Here is a 17,760-nt window from a genome sequence, read left to right as displayed (position 1 = left end):
TATTGCATTAAACCATCTAAATTATCATGTGTGACGTGGCACTGAAAACGGGGCATCACCAGCTCCAACAGGCTGTGGTGCCTCATCTGCATGGACCTGCTGCCTGGTTTTGCCCCTCCTTCCACCTTTGTGCCAGGCCTGCTGTGCTGGGTACAAAACACCAAAACAACATGCATTTCAAGGTCAGGGAAATGCCCCTTCAGAGTCCTGCTTGTGCTTTTAGACTTTCCGAAGCATCTCCTCACACAACAACATGGCTCTGCAGTTTGGCTAATTGTACAACATTCAAACATGAATAGTTACATAGTTTTACCCTTCCTCCGTACAGTTGGTATGTTCTCTCCTCTCTCTTGACTTGAATAATGGATGTTCCCCTTTAGACTGACACCACACTGAATCCCAGTTCTCCTCCTGTCCAGTAGCAGAGAACAGAACGGTCAAGGTAACACGAGCAGAGCAGTGCACCCTCTGGGTGGGATGACTGCAGCATCGACTCGAGTCTCTCCGCCTTCAGGCTGTTTTGTTTTGTTTCACTGTAATCTTTGGAGCGCATACCGTCTCTGCGGGAGCCGACACACATGCATACGGATGCGCACGTCGATACGGGCGCACACGGACAGATGGCTGAAACGCGGCTCTGACAGAGGCTAAAGCACAGGGCACCTCCACTCTTCAAAGTCCCTGCGTCTCTCCTCTTGCTGCTTTTTCAAACACCATCTGTACACAGGCACACTAATGTTACTTAAAACAAGGACACTGCATTTTCCCCCTCTAATTAGAAGGCAGCAGGAAAAGAGGGGTTTCTTTCTGCCTCTGCCATGTTATAAATCTTTTGGAAAGGCAACTCTAATCATTTCATACAGCTGCTCCTGAAATAAAAGATAAAAGGATGGCGGAGCACCTGAAAACATTTTAAGATTTTGGTGCATGTGTCTGTCCTGGTGAGTGTATGGGCCACTTACAAAGACACTGGAGCGTGCTAGATGGATGAAGTGTGCGTGCTTGAGAGAGAGAAAGAAAGTGTGTTTCATTACCCAGCAGTCGGGTTTCTCGACTTTCTCTGCTCTCCTCTGGTCTCTCAGAGGAGCAGTCATTTCGATGTCAGCCAGTCAGTGTTTGGGGAAATGATAGTGGGTTTTAGAGAAAGAGAGGCTTTGTTTGGGCAGGAGCAAGCAAGAATAGCACTGTTTCCTTTCATCATCATGCTTTTATTGTCACCTCTTAACATTTCCCTCTATCACCTTCTCTCCTTTTGTCCTTTCCTTTCCCTACTCCTCGCTCCCACTCTTTGCTTTTCTCCTATTCATTCCAGTCCTTGCCCATCCCCACCCCTAGCACTCGCTTTTCAGCCCCTAACCTCCCTCTCTCGCTCTCCCTGTTTCCCCCTCCCCAGATTGAGGCAGTGTGTTATTAGTAAGGCAGCCAATGTGCCTGTCGGTGTGTGTTAGGGAGAGATAAGCACAGGTAGAGAGAGTTACATAAGCCTCTGCTGATTACTGTGGAGGAGAGGGAGAGCAGAAAAGGACAGTGAGAAGAAGAGAGAGAGAGAGAGAGAGAGAGAGAGAGAGAGAGAGAGAGAGAAAGACAGATTGCTGTACCTTAGTAAGTACATTGTGCTCTGATGTTGCCTGTATGGCTGGCTGGCGGTTGATAAGTAGCTGAGGCTTCAGGGGCTGGTTGAAAAGACAGTCATTAGGTCGGACTCCCTAGTCTGGCAGCTTGCTTCACAGATTGCAAGTTTGTTTTTGTTATAATATTTAACAGGAGAAAAATAAAACCTTTATAAAGGTTTACTGCATTAATATGGCGCGACAGTGGTAATAAAATCTAAAGCTGCACACACGCTGAATATTGTGGATTCATGGAGCAGATTTTTCTTTTAAAACTTATTCATTTCATTTGCCATAGATAAATGCCTGGTTAATGTTTACGACGAACTGATCAGATGAATTGATCCCACTGACGGATCAGTGTTGCCTGTGTAGCAAACAGCCTGGAATAGTTTAGTTGTTTTTAGACCCAAATAAAAACCATTAAAACGCACCAGTGAGCCGTTTCATCATGATGAACATGAGCAGTGTCGTTTCCTCTGACACAGTTTTACAGACACTATTCAACGCTTCTTATTCCCTTTAATCCTGCAGCTAAAAGTTATGGTTCTGTGCTGTTGCAGGTAAACTATTTATCCAGTTTGAAAATAATCCAACTGCTTATTTGTGAGATTTACATCTTCAGTGGAAACAGAAGGGCTCAGCTCTCAGTTTCAAGTACTGAGAGCCAGACCATTGGTAGTTAGATGGGATTTGCTGAAAATAAATGAAATACAGATACTTACAAATACTTTTACCTTCGATAAAGCTGATTTTTACACAAACCGCTGCCGTAAAAGTAAAAATAATCGATCCTGTTGTGTCTTTCAGTGACTTTAAATTGTATCTGTGCTTTGATTTGATGTGACAGCTTCAGAACACATTAGACCAGAACACACTCGTGAAGTATTTGACACACTGATGTGATGTCTGGTCAACTTTATAATAAGATTTTCAGCATTAGATGTGAGGAGATATGAGGATCATGAGAACGATCTCTTTCCTGTAGGTTAGGACCAAACACAGAATGGGTTGGTCGGGTCAAACGGTCAGAGCAATGTCCACTAGGCTTTAGTTGGTGCCACAGAATAATAACAAACTTCATGTTATACAGATTCATAGATTCTTCACCTGCAAAGTCCCAGTGAGCCTGTACTGCTCTCTAGAAACTGAGTAGAGCCGGAGTGTTTCACAGCACAGCCTTGAACTGTGACTGAGCTAAAGAACATCCATTCTGCTCCACCACCTCAGTGTCACGCTCTTGATAGTTGCTTTCTCTTTTTCCAAGTTTCAAATCTTCGACGAACAGATTAACATTACTGCCCCAGATTACCATAATCTGCACTAGTTCCACTGACCTACAAGCACATACGTTCACTCTTTGTTACGGATGATGAGGTCAAATGCCACCTTAGCTCTCTCACCACCGAACGGTGCTATTGTACTTACTCAAGGACAAGAGCAGCTGTTACACACTAAAAACAAATGCACACACACACACAAAGTACACACACACACACACACAAAGTACACACACACACACACACACACAGTACACACACACACACACACACAGTACACACACACACACACACACAAAGTACACACACACACACACACACACAGTACACACTCTGCAATCGTCCATGACCGATCGCACGCGGTTATGGACACCTCTGCTCTTTTCACACTTCAATCTCAATAGCACCTCTTCAAGTCATCACTTAAGTATGTGCCTGCGTATGTGTTTGTGCCGTGCCTTCATCTGTATGCCAAACATTTGTCTAGACACCCTCCAGCCAAAACCAGCTTAGGAGCAGCTCAAGGCCAAACAAGTGAGAGGATTAAAGAACGAATAGAGTCCCATCTTTTCCTCTCGGCAGAAGAAGTGAACGAGCAATGCTCTCCTCTTCCTTAACTGCTGCTGAGTTGCTGTGCCCCAGAGCAAGGCTCTTGGAGTTGCTAAGTGCCTCAGTAGTAGATTGTTTTGAAAATAGGCAATTTCCAACCATCAAGATGAAACATGGTGTTGGAAGAAGTCTAATGCACACCGAAAACAGAAATGCTACACGTCCGTTACCGAATGGACTGTTGCTGATTATCGCTCAAAAACAGCCCTCCCCAAAGACTCAGCAGTGACCTCCATTTTAACTCGCATGCAAGACATTCACGGTGACTACAGTATTAAATATAGAAAATCATAGGAACAGCGTTGGATGTTGTTTGCACTGTGTAGATCCCATTAGTATTGTTATTTTTCTGCTTCTGACATGCTAATTAAAATGTACAGGTACAGAGTTGGCACAGAGGAAGTGAGGGAGGGGAAATTGTGAAAGCCTGTCAGGGGAGAGGGAGCCAGAAAGGTAAAAAAAAAAGAAAATTAAAACAGAATAATTTACACTGAATAGGAGTTAATGAAATCATCCAGCAGGCGTACGGAAAATGTAGTGGTTCTGGTTCGTGTATAGCAGCGTGTGGTCAGTGAAGACACTGAGTTCTTGGGTCTGACGACCTGATTTTGTACAAAAAAAAAAAAAAAAAAAAAAAAAGACCAAATGAGTTTAAACATTTGGTGTCTCCATTCCACACTGAAAATACTTTTGCTAAAACGAATAAAAACTAGTGTTTACGCTCAAATGTTATTAAAATCTCTCGTTCAGCCAGATTCGTCATTGCACTGTATAATGCAAATGAGGTTTATCTAGTTACATTTGATTTTACGTTATTGTTTTATTATTACTCCGTTTTATTAAATTGAATTCAGTTTAATTTTATGCCCAAACACCAGATTTGTAAGAAAATAGACATTTTTCCTGAATCGCTGGTTTTAGTGAGTTTTCATGTTGCAGCTCGGCTGCTAAGTAAATAACCTTGTGCTGCCTGTGTCCTGGAGGAGGAAAAAAGGTGCTTCTCTCCACATAAGAATTCAGGAAGCATCACGAAACAAGCCAACAGGAAGTATAAAAAAAAGATGGGGAGAGGGATGGCATGTACAAAAATGTGGAATAACAATAAGGAGGGCTTTTTATGTGTGAGAAAGAGACTGCACACAATGATGCTCAAACACAAAATTCCCCTCTTTCTTGCTTCCTCTCTTTTATTCAGTCTCAGTCACACAGACATGCCTGTGTGCACACAGTATTATGTAAATAGTCTTTTCAGCAGAGTGCTGCTGTCACTGAGTGAGCATCCTCTGGGCCATCTAGGCAGCCTCATTAAAACAAGGCACAGCATCCATTAATAGATACCAGTGCACGTGTATACACACACACACACACACACACACACACGTACGTATATATACGGTCCGTAATACGCACATAGCAGTCGCAGACATCAGTAGAGGACCTCTGAGGAAGCTCATCTCTAAATGTTCCTCTCAGGTGGCAGTCAAAAAACATCTCCAAGGAAACGGCTCAAATGTCACAGAGAACAATGCACAAAGTGTGTGTGTGTGTGTGTGTGTGTGTGTGTGCATGGCTGATGAGAGAGGAGACCGACTTTAAAGCCACCCAGGGCCAGTGCCCTGTATGCTACTGCTGGTGTGTGCTGGTGCTACAGTTACTCATCTGTTCTGTGTAGATCTTCATGTTTAGTGCAGCAACATTGGGTTTGGTGTCAAAACAGGGTGGGATGGATGGGCCCAGAGAAGCCAGGGTGGAACCAACTCAAATAAAAACGAAGAAGAACGATAAAAGAATCCGGATGTTCTCGTGTATACTGGTGTTTTTTTGTTTCCAAATTATACGATGATTCTCACACAGCAGTTATCGCACGGCCGAGCGATTGGCATTTTTGTTCTCTCTGCATCATAAGTAGAAATTTTACTATTAGTAGCCACTTTTAACTATTTCTATCAAGCTCCTTCTTTGCGTCCCCTTTAATTCCTGTACATTAACACATTTCTAAGTTGTTCGTTGGTTGTTTTTGTTTTTTACTTCATTAACTGTGATACTGTACATGTTCTACTTAAACCTTGCAAAGTAAAAGGGCTCCCCATCTGTTTGTGATCTGCTGGCCCCGCAGGTGGCTCCCGAGGTGTGGGCTTCATTCGCTTTGATAAGAGGATAGAGGCTGAGGAGGCCATCAAGGGCCTAAACGGACAGAAGCCATCGGGTGCTGCAGAGCCAATCACGGTCAAGTTCGCTAACAATCCCAGCCAAAAGACCAGCCAAGCCCTTCTGTCACAACTCTACCAGTCCCCCAATCGTCGATACCCAGGCCCCCTCCACCACCAGGCTCAGAGGTTCAGGTGAGTACAGGGGCGGTGCTGCAGGTGACCATAGAGAGGAGATAGGATGGGTTGGAGAAAGCTCTCAGGTAGTTTAGTCACAGCATGGAGATTTATGAAGTGACTTATTATTCTAAAGGTGTACAGTCAGTGTGGAGTTTCCCAACCTTGGCAGCTGACCCAGGATAAGGTCAATAACGTGAATTCTCAATAATGATTGGCTGCTCTGTGGAGTGAATCAGTGCGGCTCTTATCTCAGTGTCCGTCTGGGTTGTGGAGTGACAGGAGCTGCTTCAGGTGATCTTGGTTCTAGAGGCATTTTCTGCACAGACAACGTGAAGTGACCTGCGACGGGTTCTCTTTTAAGACTCAGACCGACACGATTCCAGTTGAATCATACTGTAAATACCGAAGGTGCATTATAACAACTAGCTCAGCAGCTAACGGAGGATACAAGAGATTACACTGTTATAAAAAGTGATAACACAATCTGCAACATAAATTAAATGACTTTCTGGTTCTTGGTGGATTTTGGAACCAAATTAATAATAGTGGCAACCATGACAAGTGCAGCAAAGAAAGGTGATAAATTTGCTGCAGCTGTTTCACACCTGACTTCTTTTCCAGTAATATTTAGAGCCACCATTGTAGAAAACAATTTTTCATGAACATAAAGCAAAAACCACATAATTCAGGAGCCTCTTGTGTTTCTGTGTTGAGGAACATTTAGAAGATCATTAAAGGAAAAAAAAAAAAAAAAAAAATCTGAATTCAGTTTGGGAAAGAAACTTCCCATAATTAGCAACTCCTTTTACTTCAGAGCTGCTATTAGGAAGCAAAATAAAACATAAAGTGTCCTAGACATAAGATGAATAGCAACCACTGGGTAATTCGATCCATCTGCAAAAAGGTTGGGAATCTCCAGTTTAATGTGTTTGGAATAACAGAAAGAAAGAAATGTGCATTTACATTTTTAGACCATGAGCTATTCTACATGTGGATATGATGGATTTAATGTCTGTAGAGTAAAAATACAGCTACAAGTCATCAGCTGTAAATCTGATAGCAATTATACCTGGTTAATGTGACGATAAATGCATTTAATCAAGGAAACGCATCTGTTCTAAACAACAGACCTGATTTAGAAAACATTTGCACCAAATGCAATTTACAGTGTTCAAACAAGGGATGTCACTCCTACACACAGAGCATGAGTCATGTCTATGTATCAACAATGATGCAACTTCTCTCCTGTGAACATTCATTTCGACAAATGAAATCCCCTTTTTTGAACAACAGGTGTGAGCTCTGCAGCTGGTGCAGGTGTCAGTAAATCAGGCCCTGTGAGTGCTCTGTGTGGGTCCACCCAGATCAGAGAGGAACTGTTCATAAGAGACTGTGGGGTTCTGTCGTTCACAACTGCGTATTTCCTCTCATTTCATCATGCTGCCATCATGCCAGCACGTTCCCAGAATATTCCCTGTGAGGCCTGGGCAAAAACATGTATTTGGATATAATTACTGTAAATGTTTATCAAACAAAAAAAAACAGCATCTCATTTAATTTGCATTCTTTGTCTTTTCTGAATTTAAAGCCCCGTATCGGCATGATATGGTCATATTGATAAATAAATAGACACGATACTGTGAACACACACAATTTACAACATTAAATACAGCACAAGTCCCTGCAATAAAAACCTAAAATGACTCAAGATCATCTTAAATGTCTTAAATCCAATAAATTAAAACAAATGCTGCCACAAGTGAAGGAAGAGATCAGGTTTAAACCTTGTTTTTAGGAAGTATTTTGCCCAGGTCAGTAAACACCACATCAACCCATCACTCACAGTAACTTTATATATATATATATACAGTGGGTACGGAAAGTATTCAGACCCCTTTAAATTTTTCACTCTGTGTCATTGCAGCCATTTGCCAAAATCAAAAAAGTTCATTTTATTTCTCATTAATGTACACTCAGCACCCCATCTTGACAGAAAAAAACAGAAATGTAGAACTTTTTGCAAATTTATTAAAAAAGAAAAACTGAAATATCACATGGTCATAAGTATTCAGACCCTGTGCTCAGTATTGAGTAGAAGCACCCTTTTGAGCTAGTACAGCCATGAGTCTTCTTGGGAATGATGCAACAAGTTTTTCACACCTGGATTTGGGGATCCTCTGCCATTCTTCCTTGCAGATCCTCTCCAGTTCTGTCAGGTTGGATGGTGAACGTTGGTGGACAGCCATTTTCAGGTCTCTCCAGAGATGCTCAATTGGGTTTAGGTCAGGGCTCTGGCTGGGCCAGTCAAGAACGGTCACAGAGTTGTTCCGAAGCCACTCCTTTGTTATTTTAGCTGTGTGCTTAGGGTCATTGTCCTGTTGAAAGGTGAACCTTCGGCCCAGTCTGAGGTCCTGAGCACTCTGGAAGAGGTTTTCTTCCAGGATATCTCTGTACTTGGCCACATTCATCTTTCCTTCAATTGCAACCAGTCGTCCTGTCCCTGCAGCTGAAAAACACCCCCACAACATGATGCTCCCACCACCATGTTTCACTGTAGGGATTGTATTGGGCAGGTGATGAGCAGTGCCTGGTTTTCTCCACACATACCGCTTAGAATTAACACCAAAAAGTTCAATCTTGGTCTCATCAGACCAGAGAATCTTATTTCTCATGGTCTGGGAGTCCTTCATGTGTTTTTGGCAAACTCTGTGCAGGCTTTCATGTGTCTTGCACTGAGGAGAGGCTTCCGTCGGGCCACTCTGCCATAAAGCCCCGACTGGTGAAGGGCTGCAGTGATAGTTGACTTTGTGGAACTTTCTCCCATCTCCCTACTGCATCTCTGGAGCTCAGCCACAGTGATCTTTGGGTTCTTCTTTACCTCTCTCACCAAGGCTCTTCTCCCACGATCTCTCAGTTTGGCTGGACGGCCAGGTCTAGGAAGAGTTCTGGTCGTCCCAAACTATTTCCATTGAGGATTATGGAGGCCACTGTGCTCTTAGGAACCTTGAGTGCTGCAGAAATTCTTTTGTAACCTTGGCCAGATCTGTGCCTTGCCACAATTCTGTCTCTGAGCTCCTTGGGCAGTTCCTTCGACCTCATGATTCTCATTTGCTCTGACATGCACTGTGAGCTGTAAGGTCTTATATAGACAGGTGTGTGCCTTTCCTAATCAAGTCCAATCAGTTTAATTAAACACAGCTGGACTCCAATGAAGGAGCAGAACCATCTCAAGGAGGATCAGAAGAAATGGACAGCATGTGAGTTAAATATGAGTGTCACTGCAAAGGGTCTGAATACTTATGACCATGTGATATTTCAGTTTTTCTTTTTTAAGAAATTTGCAAAAATTTCTACATTTCTGTTTGTTTCTGTCAAGATGGGGTGCTGAGTGTACATTAATGAGAAATAAAATGAACTTTTTTGATTTTGGCAAATGGCTGCAATGACACAAAGAGTGAAAAATTTAAAGGGGTCTGAATACTTTCCGTACCCACTGTGTGTGTGTGTGTGTGTGTGTATATATATATATATATATATATATATGGCAGACATGCTGTGTATATAGAACATAAGATCCTACCTGCTCATTTCCTGTCACTCCATAAAGTCATTTTTTATTTTTTTCAGTTTAAACACTAAACATGTTTAGGAGCCAGTCCTAGAGGTGACACTACCTTTCCAACTACAAAGCCAAGACAGAAACAGGTGATCGTATGATACTACGTTCCATCATCGCAGCCAACAAAAATGTTTCTGAATTGGAGAAAGAATGTGTGCTTATACAATTTTCCCTTTCTTTCAATAACACTAAGCCGGTCGTGCTGTTTACTCTCCATCAAAGTCAGTGCTTGGAAGGTATTTTTCTCGTGGAGCGGCTTCCCTGGTGTGACACCTGAGCGATGTAGCGTGGCTGTGTGTCTGTGATACGCCAAGCCAATTTACAGGCTCCGCAGGAGAGCTGTCGCTTCTCATCACAACTCACAACCACAGGACACTTCCTCACTGTGTCCCTGTGCTCCTACTCTCTGCTCCCAAGCCCTCCACTAAAGCCTCAGCACTTTGGAAGTTAGAAACGTGCTCCGTGTTCACAGTCTCCCCTTTTTAACTCGACCAAAAGTGCAGAAGGGCAATTTCTCTTTTTTCCTTATGCAACTTTATGTGCCTGTTCTATTATTAACCCCTTGACAAAGATTAATTAAGGTGGCAGCTAAAATATACGTTAGTGGTGGGAATGTTTCCAATTTTCATTTGCATCTGCAAAGCAAAACGAATGCACCGACTGTCCTTAACGTTAATTGACGATGAAAATGAAGTGTTAGATGATGTTAAATGTATACCTCCTTCACATAACGCCGTTTTTTAAGATATATATTTAAAAAAAAAAAAAGAAAAGAGATGAGATGAGGCAAAGTACAGTACAGTCAAACTACAGTTCGGTATAATAACAGTACATCCATCCTGTGGGCTTGCTGAAACACAAGTGAATGCATAATGTGCTTGTATGGTCCCTCTCCAAGACAGCAAACATAATCGACTCAAGCACAATACACCGAGCCCTGGATCCCCGCTCATTTCTGATCCTCTGTCGTTAACTAATGGTACTAATTAGCAAATTAGCCTTATTATATCCAAGGCAGGAGCCAGTTTTAATTGATTTTTGTTTCAAAAAAGGAAAGACAAAAACGCCCAGTCCTCCATTAACATGCATTGAGAGAAAGCACAAAAGCCCTATTGTTTATATCAAGCTTGAAGAGGCAGTGTGAAAAGCGTGTGTGTTTGCGGTGTGAGCGTGCACTGGTACACGTGTGAAAAAGGAAGAGCTGGAGAGAGGGAGAGGGAGAGAGGGAGAGGAGAGAGAGAGAGAGAGAGAGAGAGAGAGAGCAGTAGGTTGTTTTGTTGCGGCCCAACGGCCCAGCGGCCAGCAGATGTCTTCGTGCTCCTGGACCTGGAGCGCCTCTCTTCTGAGCATCCTCTCCAATTGACTCATTTACCCACAAAGCAGTCTGCTTGTTCCCTTCCCACATAATGGGCTAATTACTGCTTTAATGATTCTCTATATCCTTTTCTGCTGTTTTTCTTTGTTTTAGGGCTGCTCTCATACTTCTTGCTAATGATAGGAAAGAAAAATGCTCCAACGCAAACATACTCTTAACCCATTTTGTAATAAATAAGACTATGATGTATGCAAAAAGTTAAAATATAAAGATTATGGAAATTAACCCCCATTAGTGTATGATATATCTATATTTTAAAAACAATAAAGCACAGGATATTACAGCGCCTAACAGTCTTTATCCTTGATACTCAGAAATCTACAGGATTTCTAATTTTTAAGATACTTAACTACAATTACTGTCGTCATAGTGTTAAATTGTGCCCGATCAGAATACTGATCTGTTATTTTCATCATGCTAGGTAAATTTCATTTAAAATGGTTAATATAAATAGTTTTCTAATGATTACTATACACATTTATTTATCACAAGCCTTCAAACCTAATTGCTTTCTTAATTGCAATCAAATAATAATGAAGTTGTGTGTATTATCAAGAAGTACGACGGTGACAACAGCAGAACAGATGCCTGGATTAGAGTGTGCTAAAAACACTAACGTTCTCAGGAAGATTTTGGTACTTCCTACGAAGTTTCTTTGGTACATACGGTGAAGCGGTTGTGCTGCTTGTTGACAGAAAAAGACAAGGAGAAACAGCCCCGATAGCCGAGTCAAAGTCAGAGAGTTTGTTGTGTTTTCAAGAGGAACGAGGCGTCACTGGGCAGCTGTTGCTCAATAAGCCGTGGCCTCTGTCCATTAGGCCAGAGAAGTTAATAAGACATGAGACAGGCCAGACCCAAGTGAGAAATGAAGGTCATTGAGTCACCAAGCAGACTGCATCCATCCAAGAAGGCCAACATTTCATACAGCCCACGGGTTTTTGTAGAGCGGCTCACAGACCGACACAGATGCACACACACACACACACACACGCACACACACACACGCACGCACACACACACACACACGCACGCACGCACACACACACACACACACACACACACACGCACACACACGCAAACTGTATTTTACTAACTGCAATGCCCGTAGCCTGAGGGCTGAAATGATAATTAAGTCAGAACATTTCCCAAAAATTAACCCTTTAGACGAACGACATTGTCCAACTAACACTTCATTCCATCTAACCTGTTAGCGCTTAACAGGCTGACCCCCAGACATTCACCGTTTCATAGTTGGTTTGATGTTGAATTGTGATTTTTGTTGAGAACATACTAATCATCACTGCCTCTCTCGCTCACCATCATTCAAATACCAAACCATTACACTGACAGAACTCTGGATCATTTTCTGTCATCTCTCAGTTGATTTAGCACAAATTACAGACCACAGTTTATCCTTTAATAAACCTTCAGTGTGGTGGCATCAATTGTACGGAGACCCACCTGCAACTTCCTGCACATAACTTAAGGCAGTGGTTTTCCGTCGCATAGCACGATGGCTACCTTAGCATCTTAGCGTAGCTGAGAGCCGTGCTGTGCTCCTGGCCCTGCCACCATTAGTGTTCTGCATGCGACTTTAAATGCTGAACTGCTCTGGCCTCGTACTGACGGACTGTCGCTCCTACATTAAAGCAAGTGTGCCTGGCATTAGCTAGAGCAGGATAAATGCTGTAGTCTACGAAGCGGCACGGAGGTCGACCAGGCAAGTGGCGACTGTACTGATGTTACTGTAGGTTCATTATGATGATATCATTTTCTGGTGGGGCTCCTCAGTGTAATGGGCCAACCATAGATGGGTTTGTTTGCTCTTGAGTGAGGAGGACCATGCAGTTCCTACAGGGACTTAACATTAGTTCCATTGAGTGAGTCGACCATCTGCCCACCATTAACCCCAGAACCCTCCTTCTCTTTACAGGCTGGACAATTTGCTTAATATGGCCTATGGCGTAAAGAGGTAATTAAAAACTTCACCCAATGCCAGATGTCCATGTTGACTCAATGATTTTTCAATATCCTTTTTTTCCTCTTTTGTTTTTTGTTTTTTTAAGTTTCCCTTGTATTTTTGCAGTCACTTTGCGTTTGACAATTCGTTGAAGGTCAACTGCATTTTTTTGGTTCTTTGATTTGTTTGTTTTCCTTCTTCGTCAACTTGAGTTGGTTTTGAAACCCTACCTAAGGTGTAAAGAAACAGAAATCAATCAGTCTTTTTTTCAGTGGTGATGAATTTGCTTTGTTTTGATTATGACAAGTGCTGGTGTTGTCTGAATTATTTCTGTGTACTGAATGGATTTTGTTCTCTGATGTGTAAAATTTCTAGGTGTGTGTGTGTGTGTGTTTTTTTTTTTTCTACTGGATTCAGGTTCTCCTGCCTTGTCAGCTGCAGCTATAACTTGGGAACAGCCTGTATTTTTAAAAGGCAAAATTTTAAATGTGTCACATTGTTTTAATAGAGATTTCTTCACTGAATCATCAGGAGAAAACCTTTATGTGCACACTCCTCTGTGTTATATATGAATACCTGTATATATATATATATATATATATATATATAACTAATTATATACTGCCCTAATTTCTTGGCGGTGAAAGTTGAGATTACATAATGTTTAGCAAGGACATGGGATGAGGCTGGATGAACCTGGATCCCTGCAGGAAACAGGAAATGCTGTTTCACTGCAGACAGCTCCAGCTTTGGCACTGCTCTGCTCGAATTTCTGCCTTTCGCCTCCGTGTTTCATTTTGCTTTCTTGCTACCATAGGTGTTACATAACCCAGAGCAGCAGCCACTGTGGTGATAGATGTTTCATATGCTGACGGTGGCACCCTGCATGTTGCAAGCACAGAGGACACCATAAGAAGTCAGCTTAGCTACTCGAAGACAAACTAGGTTTTAGCTTGGGAGAAACGTTCTTTAAGCGGGTTCCACTAAAAACAGAACCAGAATCCAGATAACACACTGATAGTAGTGATGCGCTGTGGCATTCACAGGTTTAGTGTCTCCACTGCCCAGAAACCACAGCGCCCTCACTACGAGCATTAATAATCCCTCGAAGGTGAAAACAGTGTCAGATTCGGTTGCCCTGATTGCGTAGCATGCCATCAAGTTAAAAGTGCTTTTCGCTGATCTGAGGTTATAGTATAAAAAGAAAGATGGAAGGTGTTAAGAGCTGGAAGTGGTTGGATTTAGAAATGACAGAACAGATATCTGGTCAGCTACACTGTTGCTATGCAACCCCTGGTCTCGTCTGTACCATCGGTTAGCGTTTGGTCCCGCTCTGATGGGTACGCTCGCGTGCACATTTACACACGTACATACAAGCACACTCATCTCCACGTCCTCACAGCGTCAGCCAGCCTCCACATTGAATCTCCTCACAGACTCCAGCTTTTGCATTCACAAAGACACGGAGGCCATAAAAACACAATGGACTCGGAGGCTATTTTTAATAAAAAGTCCCTTATATCTTAATCGTATCGATTTATAATAATGAGTTTGCCACAGTCACACAAACAAATATAGAATATGTCTATCTTCAATGGGGCTTAACACAAAACAAAGTTGAATCTGTTCAGCCATCCTGAATTAGTGTCCACAGCAGCTACAAAGCAGATTCTGTATGACCAAAGTCATACAGGAAGGTCGTGGTGATTGCTGACCACATATAGCGTCTGGAGAGAGAGAGAGAGAGAGAGAGAGAGAGGGTTTGGCGCCCTGAGCAGCAAGCAGTGCTATCGATCAGTGCCACGAGCACTGGAATAGACCAGAACAGAACACCCTGCAGACCGGAGGAGTCGGAGGAATGCACTTTGTACCTAAATGCCACTGGGCTGTAAAGTGCTTCCATTTTCCATTTAGTTTGCGCCCTCTTCACTCCCTCCCTTTCCTTAGGAAAGCAGCCTTCTCCGAGACAGCTGCAGCAAAGCGGAAATCTCAATTAAAGCACACCCAATAATGCCTATAGTCGTTTCTTGGAGAGAGGTGGCATAAGAAATGAACCTTTTTATCTCATTTACCTTTTATTTAAAAGTAGGGGTATTTTTTCTCCTTTCCCTTTCCTTTTAGCGGAAAGGCAATTAAGTGAAGTCAACTGAGGATTCAAATCTCTTGCATCACAAGAAAAAGGAGAAGATTATGAGGCGAATGAGAACAGATTTAGCAGGCTGGTGCATGATCTTTGATGAATTTCTAGCAATGGTTTAATTCAACAACTTCCTGCAATTTAGCTCCTAAAGGAGCCACTCAAGGACTCAAAGACAGAACCTTCGTCTGCATCCCCTTCAGCAGAGATACAGCCCAGCGTGCAGCACTGTCGTCACCCCTGACAGGAGGCCTTTAGGAGTTTAGGGAGGATTTAGTGGTAGCTATACAGACTCGTGTACAAGCTCACGCATTTAGACGAAAACACACATACAACAGACATTCCTGCGTATGCATCCTGATTTATTTTGAATATCTCAATTTGGCTTGTTGATCGGTTGGTAAAGTGCAAATTCTTTGACAGGTTTCTAAATGTGTATGTTTGTGAGGTCAAAGCACGACATAGATAAGATTTTTCACCCATTTATGTCATTTCATGTGCAGTAGATACGATTTCACTCCCTGCACGTTCAATTAAAACATGCTTCTTTGTCTCCCCCTGTCTCTCCGATATCCCCCCCACGTTGTTTCCCGCTCTGCCTCTCCTCTCAGGTTCTCGCCCATCACCATTGACAGCATGACCAGCCTGGTTGGCATGAACATCCCAGGGCACACAGGCACTGGCTGGTGCATCTTCGTATACAACCTATCCCCAGATTCTGATGAGAGTGTGCTCTGGCAGCTGTTCGGGCCGTTCGGCGCCGTCAACAACGTCAAGGTGATCCGTGACTTCAACACCAACAAGTGCAAAGGCTTCGGTTTCGTCACCATGACGAATTACGACGAGGCCGCCATGGCTATTGCCAGCCTCAACGGCTACAGGTTGGGCGACCGCGTCTTGCAAGTCTCCTTCAAAACTAACAAGACACACAAGTCCTGAACTTTAACAGGTAGAAGCAGTTGCCTCGCGACTTTGTCTGCTCCAAAATTGCCCCCATCTTCTCCCCCACCCACCCCTCCCTTACCTCCACCAGTCCCCTTAGCCCCTTTAGTCACTACCACCCTACTACAGCCATCCAACACAGCAAACTCCAACCGGAACACAAAGCAACCAACAAACCATCAAACAAATTGAACTAGAAATGGCTTATATTATCACTTTGGACCTATAAGCCAACGTTGCCTAAGTATTACAAAAATGAAACGATGAAAAATGTTCATGGGTTTTTAGAAGCTCCTGTGATAATGCAGGCTTCTCTTTGTTGTATATTCTTTCTGTTTGTTGTGGTTGTTAAAATGATTTTTCTCTTCTGAGTAAACAGTAGCAAATCCCTGTATTCCCTTATTTCAGAGAAGAGAAAGTCCTTTTTAGATTGAAACCTTTTCTCTGTCTTGATTCAGGATTTGTTTTTCTTTTGTAAATCCGGATCCACTGTCGTTAGTATTCTACACCTCCCTGTCGGTGAAAGGGAGGGGGCTCTTTTTTAAATTGGTGAACCATTCATTCATTTTTAGTGTGTATTAAAAACTTCCCCTTATCAATTATAGATGGGATTCCACAATCCCAGCAAGTCTGACGTAGAAAAAAAAAAAAAAAAAAAAAAGACTTTCTAACATTGTTTTTGTTTTGTATCGTAAACAAAACATAACGTCTTTCCTCACAGGGGTTCAGGGAGATGGGGCGAGGGAGGGGAAGGGTTAGCTTTCATGATGACACGTTCAGTAATTTAAGAAAAAAAAAAAATAACACTGTTGCCAAAGAGAAGATCTCTTTGCTTGGAAAAAAACGCGTTTAGAAAAAGATAAAAATAAAGACAAGAGAAGATCTATTTTTATAAATGATAATTAAAATAATAATTATTGAAGAATTTTTACAAGAATCTGGATTTGAAAAAAGAGAAAAATATTTTGACTGGCTAACTATGGGGGGGCCGGGGCGGGAGGGAGGGGGCACCACCTTGTCTTGTCGTTCTGCTGTGGTACTTTATAGGATCAAAGGTTGTTTTTTGGGGAAACCAGGTTGGCAAGTGGTTTTGTAGATGGAAGGTTTTGTGAAAAAGGATGCAATCTAAGGCAGGTGATTTTGGTAATTTTTCACATATATACTTGTGCGTAATTATTCAACAGCGATACCCAAAAGGGAAGGGAGAGGGGTCTTTCCGAGGCCTAACCATCCTTATAGTCCAGAGCCCAAAGCAAGAAGACCCTTTGTCCAGTTGTTTTCCTGTTTTTGTCATTTCGCCAATATGGGATATCAGTAAATAGATATATAACACATCTATCCATTTAGAGAACATACTATACATTATCTATATCATTTTCTTCGCTCTGCGTTTGTGAACTTACATTTGAAAAGAACTTCCTTTAGCGATCAACAGTAGGTGCTATATTACATTATTCACATATCTTAAATATCCAAGTTTGTTGTTCTATGTGTTGTTTAAAGAAAAAAATACTTCGATGTTGGCATTGAATTGAGCTGCTGTTCTTCGTTTAATATTTGTTTATTGTGGGCCCAGAAATCTGGTGAGACTATTTCTTTGCTAAATAACCAGATAAATGGAATTTGGGCCTTGTTAAGAATCACTGGACAAATTTTATTTTATTTTTTAATTTATTTAATATGTTTTTGTTTTGTTTTCTGTTCTGTTTGTTTGGCTTGCTGACTTTTAGGTTACTCGCTGAGCGTGAAACGTTTGTCAAAACTTAATGATGATTAGCTAGTTCTGTTAGTCTAGATATTTGTTTCCTTAAAAAGGATCTATGACAACTGTGTCTTTATTTGCTGTGTACAAATAGATGATATATATATACATATATATATAGTCTACATTTGTTTTACAA

General features: G+C 42.1%; 1 protein-coding gene across 1 annotated transcript in view; it reads left to right on the top strand.

Annotated features, from left to right (window-relative positions):
* elavl4 (ELAV like neuron-specific RNA binding protein 4) overlaps nucleotides 1-15,918 on the top strand; it is a 66,820-nt gene extending 50,902 nt beyond the window's left edge. The window contains exons 7-9 of the mRNA XM_026305080.1: nucleotides 5,616-5,841; nucleotides 12,754-12,792; nucleotides 15,529-15,918. Of these exons, the coding sequence (XP_026160865.1) occupies nucleotides 5,616-5,841; nucleotides 12,754-12,792; nucleotides 15,529-15,856 (593 nt within the window). The 3' untranslated portion in view covers nucleotides 15,857-15,918. The remainder of the gene's footprint in view (nucleotides 1-5,615; nucleotides 5,842-12,753; nucleotides 12,793-15,528) is intronic.
* Nucleotides 15,919-17,760: the final 1,842 nt, after the last annotated feature.

This window comes from Mastacembelus armatus, chromosome 4 (assembly GCF_900324485.2).
Source record: "Mastacembelus armatus chromosome 4, fMasArm1.2, whole genome shotgun sequence".
NCBI lineage: Eukaryota > Metazoa > Chordata > Actinopteri > Synbranchiformes > Mastacembelidae > Mastacembelus > Mastacembelus armatus.
Note: the sequence above shows the minus strand (reverse complement) of the source record. Positions and strands in the feature narration are given on the sequence as shown.